The sequence below is a fragment of the Atta cephalotes genome (assembly GCF_000143395.1).
Source record: "Atta cephalotes unplaced genomic scaffold scaffold00048, whole genome shotgun sequence".
NCBI classification, from domain to species: domain Eukaryota; kingdom Metazoa; phylum Arthropoda; class Insecta; order Hymenoptera; family Formicidae; genus Atta; species Atta cephalotes.
This window is the reverse complement of record NW_012130112.1, coordinates 14,686-23,833: the sequence shown is the minus strand read 5'-3', so window position 1 is coordinate 23,833 and position 9,148 is coordinate 14,686. Positions and strand designations below refer to the sequence as shown.

The 9,148-nt window shown below is 32.7% G+C and overlaps 1 protein-coding gene across 1 annotated transcript in view; it reads left to right on the top strand.

The window, feature by feature from the left end:
- Window positions 1-9,148, top strand: part of LOC105622664 (E3 ubiquitin-protein ligase RNF123) — a 14,920-nt gene that overhangs the window by 1,222 nt on the left and 4,550 nt on the right. The window contains exons 2-5 of the mRNA XM_012204075.1: window positions 3,775-4,100; window positions 4,983-5,972; window positions 7,391-7,527; window positions 7,651-7,754. Of these exons, the coding sequence (XP_012059465.1) occupies window positions 3,775-4,100; window positions 4,983-5,972; window positions 7,391-7,527; window positions 7,651-7,754 (1,557 nt within the window). The remainder of the gene's footprint in view (window positions 1-3,774; window positions 4,101-4,982; window positions 5,973-7,390; window positions 7,528-7,650; window positions 7,755-9,148) is intronic.

Genomic DNA, 9,148 nt, shown 5'->3' with positions numbered 1-9,148 from the left:
CTTCCTCAGGCAGAGGATATGCTTTGTGTAGAAGTCACGAATAGTATCTCTTCTGTATAAAGCTCATCTTTTCTGATCAGGACTTTAAGCCCTTATTTTTTTCAACACCTGATTTGGGTATCAATTATGAAATTTTTTTTCTAGGATGAAAAGTGAAAAATGAAAAATTTCTCCATTAACTGCAAAATTAAAATACAAGGTTAAAATTTTACTTTTTATTTTCCATTTTGGAGATAAAGTTTCATGATTGATATTTTCAGGACAGTAATATTACTATTCAGAATAGTAATATCGATCATATCTGGAAATATTGCCCTTTAAATAGACTCACTAACATTTAGCTTATAGTTTTACAAATGGAGTTTTATTCTCCATATTTAGGACTTTTTACCAAGCTCTGGATAACTTTCCAATCTAGTAACTTTGCAGGATTCCAATTGAAACAAATGTCAGAGAAAAAAATGCAAAAACAGAAATTATAAATAATAAGGAGCATATATATATATATATATACACAAAATCACAACGCAAGATGTTTTAAACGAGTCATATATTTAAGAATTTTTAATGTAATAAAGTAGACGTTTCGATCTTGACCATCATCAGTACAATAAAATATAAAACGATGTTACAAACATTAAAAAGAATATTAACAATTATTCGCTAGTCCAGAATTGACAATGATAATTTTACATTCTTATGAAATGGATTGACAATATTTTAAATTCAGAATTAAAGATGATAAATTTACATTCATTTATGAAACGAAATTTTAGTATAACATGATAATACCGACGATCAGCGAATTTCAAATAGTAATCTTAATTCTACATTTTTCAAATTTAATGACGAAATTTTCAAACAAGTTTTCGGTCTGCCCATGGGATCTCTTTTTTCTCCAATTTTAGCTAACGTTATAATACAAGACTTGGAAATCGACATTTTTAAGGCTCTAACCACACATAGGGCGGTATTCATAGTCATATCTTATATTCAAGACCATCTTAAGGACAATCTTAAGAAGTCATGAACTAATCAGAGAGTTGTATTAGCGACTTAAGACTTTACTTAAGACAGTCTTGAAATAAGAACGGACTATGAATCATCCATATTCCATTCTATTATCGTTATATTGACGACATTATTTTGGCAACTCCAAAAGATCAAATTGATACAATTCTTTGCTTCTTTAATTCTTATCATGAAAGAATAAATTTACGATTGAATATAGCGATGATAGAGGAATAAATTTTCTTGAGGTTAAGACTGTTAATAGAGGATAGAGAAATTATCTTTGACAATCACAAAAAGTCTACTGATTCTGATAGATATTTGAATTTTAATTGATCCTACAGAATACAAAAAAGATGTAGTAATCGGACAGTTAGAATTCTATTCCTTGCCCATCCATAATTTTATAAAAAAATATTGTTTCTTTAATTAATATATTTCAAGATAATAGATACCTCCCCCTTCCCTTTCGAATTCCTATTTTCAACGATCAATAACAGGATAAAAGATTTGTTTTTCAAAAATAATTTTGATAATATCAAGGAACATAAAGATAGTATTAGCTCGGATTCTACAGAAATTACAAAAAAATATTTCATTATTCCTTATTTTAATAAAATATCAGAAAAATTCAAAACTATTACACAAAAATTTGATTTCAAAATTGCCTATAAACCTATGAATACTTTTGTTTGAATACTTTTAAAGATAGGCGAAGATAAAATTAAAAAAGAAGATTACTCAAATGTTGTGTATAAAAAATAAGAATTATCTCGACTGCAACTCTTCATATGTAGAACAAATAAAAAAAACTAAAGACTCGTTTAAAAGAAATAATGACATAAAAAACCAAGTGATACTATGTTTATCTCATATCACAGATCACTATATTAGATCATTATAGGATTAATTGGGAGAAAAAATTTTTCACAAAAATTTTAGATTCCGAACAATCATATGATAAAAAAATGGTCTCCGAGATAATACATATCAAAAGACAAAAAATGTGTTTGAATAAACACAACGATATAGAACGCTTTCCTGACATCTATCTATCCATTATCGAAAAAAGCTTAATTCACCAATAAACTATTCTCTTTTATTTTTCTTCCTTCTCCTTTCCCTATATGTAGGCCTATCGCAAGATACGGCCATCACATTTTGTCAAGAATAATTCTTACTAAAAGGTTTTCCAAGACTGTAATTGTTAATTTAACATTAAAAACTCCGAATTATACTTGCCAGGACTTTTGTCAAAATACATAGTAAGCTAATTCGATTATAAATCTAAATCGATTTTTATTATTGACAATTATATAAAAAAGTAATATGTTAAAATTTTATTCTCTTTTAAATCTAACTAGAATCTGGAAATTCTGTATTTTTCACACGAAATTTCACAAAGTTTTAAATAACAAGGAATTTATCGTAATAAAATTTCGTTTCATAAGCAAATGTAAAATTGTCATCGTCAAGTCTGGACTAGCGAATAATTGTTAATATTCTTTTTAATGTTTGTAACACATCGTTTTATATTTTATTGTACTGATGATGATCAAGACTTGACCGGTCTACTTTATCATATTAAAAATTCTTAAATATATGACTTTCGCTTAAGACATCTTATATCGTGGTTATATGCTCCTTATTTATATTTTGTATTTTTAAGTCACCTCTAAAAGTTTTTCGAAATTATAAATGTAAATGTAAATATATTAACTCTTTAGTTCGCATTTTTTCTCCGACATCAGCTTCAATTGGAATCCCACAAAGTTACTAAACTGATCAAGTTAACCGAAGCTTGATAAAAAGTCTTTAAAACCGTATATGTGAGACACAGTTAATTACACAGTTTAGCTACAGCATCTCACAAATCAATAAAATTAGGTTTATTCAACGCGTTTGCATGAAACGAAAGAATTTGTTAACCTGGATCATCGTACGGGCAACAGCGCTTTGACACCGAATGCTGATTGATGAAAAACGAATGATAAAGGTAAATTTTATCCCACAACCGACTTTTCACCAATCAGCGTTTGGTATCAAAGCGCTGTTGCAACAACGACTATTCAGATTAGGAAATCTGTCATATCGATGGTACAAATAGAGTACTATACAATAGAAGGATATGAGAACATGCAAATGAGGCTAGAATAAGTATTTTCTGCTTCAATTACACAAATTTTTTGCTTTAAAAACAAATTCTCTACTTAAAAAATACAAATTATATAGAAAATGATTTGTGTTTATAAAACAGAATTTGTATAACTCTCTATGCCATCGATGTAACAGATTTTTTTCTAAGTCTGGATTTTCTAAATCTACGATAGATTTTTAAGTCTTAAGCCATAAGAAATGGACGAATCGCAGTCGATGATTCTCCTCGCATTCGACTGTAATTGACAATTTCTTACAGCGTAAGGCTTAAAACCTATTGTAGATCCGAATTTACAAGAATAAAAAGAGAAGTAGATTGAGATTGCTGCAGAAAACCCTATTGTAGATAAGCTCTAAAAGTCCATGTACATGTCTGCTTTAAATAGCCCCTAGCTTTACAATTTTTTATTCTTATTTCTTTTTACTTTATATTATGTCGCAAAAAATACTTAACATGACTTAACATGAAATAGGACGTAATATACTTAAATGTGTATGTATTTTTATACTTTCTTGTTATATTTTTATATTTTGTATCTTTTAAATTTTACTAGTAATACTCTCTCTATCAATTATTACAATTTGCTAAGTTCTATTTTGTTTTAGATCATTTCAGAATTTGAATTGGGTAAACGAGCATATCAGAAAATCCCTCTTGAATTTGTACATTGATATGTGGAATTCCGAGGGCAATAGAGAAGGACGTATAGGTCCTCATTTCGTTAGATTCGACATATCCATACAACATGGTCTCTGCATTATCTCCCCTGACAGATTGAGTGTCAATTCGCAGAGTAGTTTCAGCACAATACGAGCCAATACAGGAGTGTTCAAGGGAAAATGGATGTATGAGGTACAACTTGGATCTAAAGGAGTGATGCAAGTTGGATGGGGCACTGCTCAATGTAAATTTAATCAACAGTATGGAGTTGGTGCGTTGAAACACTGCTGCAAAAACTGCAATACTTGCTATATTTTTGCAATAATATTTCCGATAAATACTATCTTCTTACTAGTATCTACAAACTCTATGGCCGGTATTCATAGTCTGATCTTATATTTGAAGGCCATTCTACAGTGGTCGTATCGTAGCGTCGGAAGCGTCGTAAGCATCATACGACTTTAAAATTGAAACATCGGATTGGCTGAAGCAACAAGCTTGTGACTTGCGATGTCTACGATACGACTAATGTAGAATGGCCTTACAATCGTCTTAAGTACAGTCTTAAGATGTCACGAACCAATCAGAGAGTTGTGTTAGCATCTTAAGACATTATTTAAGACGGTTTTAAAATAAGAACGGACTATGAATTCCACCTTATAAAACCGGTTTTACATTAGTTGATTACATTAGCGAGCTGATCGCAGGTTTGTTGCAACAGCCAATCTGAAACTTGAAATCAACACTTTATATTGGCTGTCGCAACAAAACTCGCGATCAGCTTGTTTCAACTAATGTAGAACCGGCTTAATATAGTCTAGCTATGAGTAATTTTGTCAAAATATTAAGAAACGGAAAGCGGGATATATATATATATATTTTTTTTTTATACATGTACATACACATATACGCATGCACGTACTCATCTTAACTTATACTACTTCTATAATCTTAATAAAGCTATAGATGTAAGTTAAAATGAAATAGTACACACAGAGGAAAAAGAAATATGTTTATTTTTCTCTCTTGTTTTTAACAAAATCATTTGTGGTCATAGTTATATAGTCTCTAATAGTATTGTAAACATTAATTTTTATTAAATTATTTTAGTTTAAATTTATTAATAATTAAGAGTCTACTATTTCTGCTTCAGGAGATACCCCAAACTCATACGCTTATGATGGAAATCGTATGCGGAAATGGAACGTGAGTACGCACACGTATGGCGAAGCTTGGTTAACAGGAGACATTATCGGTTGCGCGTTGGATATGGATGATGGAACAATAGATTTCTACAGGAATGGCAGGAGTCTGGGCAGAGCGTTCGAGAATATACCAATGGGCGCTGGAATCGCGTATTTTCCTACTGTTAGCCTGGCTTTCACTGAGAATCTAACAGCCAATTTTGGCTCTATACCATTTAGATATCCAATTGAGGACTACAAATCTCTGCAAGCACCGCCGATGAAGCAAGTTCGGCAAGCTATGCTTCTTTTTCAGTGGTTTTCGCAAGTTATTGAACTGCTGGAATATTCTAAGAACGTTGACAAACAGAATATTCTATTGAATGATAAGACTATGAGTGCCCATGCGTTTCTCATGTGCCTATCGAGATCTATACTAAAACATATTGGCCCGTTGCTCACCATTCCTTATGTCACTGAGACAGTTTTCGTGCCGTTCATACAAATGCTCTGCAATCTGACCACCGATGACTCTGCGACAAAACTCGACTCTGCTTACTCAAATATTCACAGTACGCGATCGATTATCTGTCTCGATCTGCTGTGGACATTTCTGGAGGAGCATGAAATTAAAATGTGCTTAGAAAGCACAGTGCTCCACTTATTATCTGCCTTTCGGCATGTTTCTTTGCTACTCGAATATCCGGATCAGTGCAAGAGCTTAATACTGCTGACTAAGATCTGTCAGCACACTATCACACGACAATATTTTCTACAATACCTGTTGTTCGATCGCGTACGTTTTGCCAACTTTGTACACGTGAAACCACTTGATGAAGGCGGATTAACGAACGTAGTGGAGAAAGTCTGGTGGGAGACAAATCCCTTGGATTCGTCGATCGAGACAAACAAGACCAGTTATCTGTATGCCTGTGAGCGCATCAAAACTGCTATATCCGGTGCGAAATTAAATGGCTCTTGTAACAACTTTTTTAAGACTTTTTCACAATTGTGAATTCTAATTTATAGAATAACTCTTGGTAAATATTAATTTTAGATGTCTCACCTCACCGATTTCAATGTCCTCCAGATAGATCTATATCGGTCGAAGCTAGATTAATGTTTAAATAATTCAATGTGAATCATACTGTATACAGAGTGGTCCAAAAGTCTGGATATACTCAAATATCTCATAAACGATGCGTTTTAGGAAAACATGTTTCTTACAAAAATTCTAAGGCTTAAAAAACGCATTCATTGATAGTAGTTATTTAGGATGGCGTTGTCAAGGTCAGGTCAAAGTCAACATGAATTTTTTAAAAATGGAACCCTCCCTTTTTCATATTCTTGTAGCTTAGAAAGCTTTCCAAAACACTAATCAAATTCATTTTCATTAAGTACTTTGCGAGTTATCAGGCTTGAAAGTTATAGTACCGTCGGCATTAGCATTACCCAATATGTCCGACCGACGGCTAAAACCTTTTAAAGAATTTGTACTGAAAATTCATTTTTATGTAAAAATGAAAATAAAAGAAATAATCTCCAATGACCTTGATCTTAACAAATGTTATTCAGGATGTAAGTCTGAACAATATTCAAGAGATTTTAGTCGTCGGTTGGATACCTCGCTTAATGCTAATGTCGGCGATAACTTATCTTATAACTTGATGTCTTATATCTCGCGAAGTACAAAGATATAATAAATTAAAGTTTCATAATAAAGTTATAGCATATGTGACTTTCCATGCAACTTTCACCCTCCCCTCCCCCCCTCCTGCTTTGGGGCGCACGACATCCTAATTCCACATGAATGACTTCCACTCTACCTCTCTTCCTGCTTAGGAACGTATGACTTCCACGCGAAACGACTTTTACTTTACTTCTTCCCCCTGCTTCGGATTTTCCAAAGAAATAAATGATAAATTTCGAAAAGTGCGTCTTTAAACAAGAAGGATGTGAGAATCACTTTTTGTGTGGAAATCGTATGCTCCAGAAGGGAAGGATGATTGTTTACATTCTTTAAGAGATTAGTACGGCATATATAAATTTCACTATTCGTAATATATTTCTTAAACGAATGTTATCTTTTACATACTATGAACTTTAATTTACTATATCTTCTAAACCAATATCGTCCCCCACTTAATTCTTATGGGGAATTACTCAGGACTCTCTTACGACATATCTAAAGGACATTGAAATCTATGCAGTGTCACCTAAAATTAATATTTATCTAATTCTTAAGGTTAGTGCTTAAGAATTAAAAATAAAGATATCTTTTTTTATCTTCGCAAAATGAAAAGATATAATTGTTTAATTTTTACATATATGAATATTTTATCTTAAAAGTAATAATATTCTACTTTGTTTTTTGCAGAAGTAGAAGCATTACAAGTCAAATTACTAGTCATTTTGCTAAATAATACCGATGGAACAGCCAAGAGACCAACATCAAGAGCTATTTTTTTGAAAAAATTCAAACGCTTTGTTCAGGAAAATCTAATATCCAATCGTGTAAGTACACTACATATGTAGTAGTAAATATGTAGTAAATATGGAGACTTATATGCGCGACTTGTCCGCGTAATTATCATGCATTCAGCCAGCAAACCTGCAGGCATTTTACCAATTCTGCAGACACCCCTGCCAATCACATTATGTTGCTTTCACCGTCTTCTGGTTGCATTCAGAATTTTATGGGACGCTGAAATTGGGACAAGCCCTGTCTATATACCTTGCAGGTAATAAGACGTAACCAAAAATTATCAGACACATACATCCGCGAAAGGAATCAGCTCTTTCTACTTTAGTAATGTAGAAACTTTCAATCAGCTTAATATTTTTCTCTCATAAAGTTTATATGCGTGTATCTATATAATAATATTAAAATGCTTGAACTTTTGCAATGCTAGTTTGATGCATTGTGTTTATTAATCATCAAGGTAATATTTTTCGCAATAAATTTGTTTACAGTTTTTCAGCACGTTACCATATTTCTAATACGATCTGATTGAGCATCAAATTATTAAAAATTGCTAAAATTAATTTAATTGATATTATTGTAGTTTAATTGCTTTATAAATCTGGATAATCAATTCGGCGTGCAGTTCGAGTGACTACAAATATGGTATATATGAATGTACATATACAGTGTGTGTGTGTGTGTGTGTGTGTGTGTGTGTGTGGTGTGTGTACATATACAGGGTGCATCACTAATATGGACAAATTTCAATTAAAATTTTCCGTTATATTGTGCCTCCACTAGAGGTTGTTGTTGGCATCCGAGAAAGCCTGATGCTTCTCGTAAACAGTCATATTCTCAAAATGGCCGCGATATTGAAACCAAATGCGGAGTATAATCAAAGAACCGCGATCATCGAAAGCCTTCGCGCTGGGCGCTCAACAACGGAAATAATTCAGTTCTTTGGATACTCGAGATCAACCGTTTATGACGTTGTGGCAAAATATACGGCTTTAGAACAGTCCAAGAAGATTCTAGTATGCCAGCAAGGAAGAGTCATTCGAAAGAACATTTGAAGACCCCCGCAGTCGTTGAAAGGACTCAAGCGTTGATTTCAGATGACCTAGGGCAATTGCACGTTCTGATGGATGTAACGAAGCCGAATGGAAATTATGGCGTCCGGAAGGCCATACGTTTTTCAGCAGGATACACCAACTCATATGAGTCATTTGATTCAAAATTAACTCAGACAACGTTGATATGTTTTGGTCTAAGGAATTCTGGCCTCATTAAGGATCGCTATTGAGGCAGCATTCGTCGGCATGGACAGCGCTACATTACAGCGTGCGTGCGAATGAGAATTCAGATTGAGAATAGAGGCTGTTCAAGCTAATGGAGGATATATCGAATAATTGTGTTCTAGAGATCCTTCAAGTGTCAAAAAAATTTTTTATAATATTTAATTTTTCATAAAAAACATTTTGTTTAAAGAAATTCGATTTGTCCAGATTTGTTGACGCATCCTGTATACACACACACACACACACACACACATACACACACACACACACACACACACCGTACTATACTATATATATATATATATATATATATATAGTAGTTAGTAATTAGTTACGTTACGTTTACGTTAGTTATTAGTATATTAAACGTTAC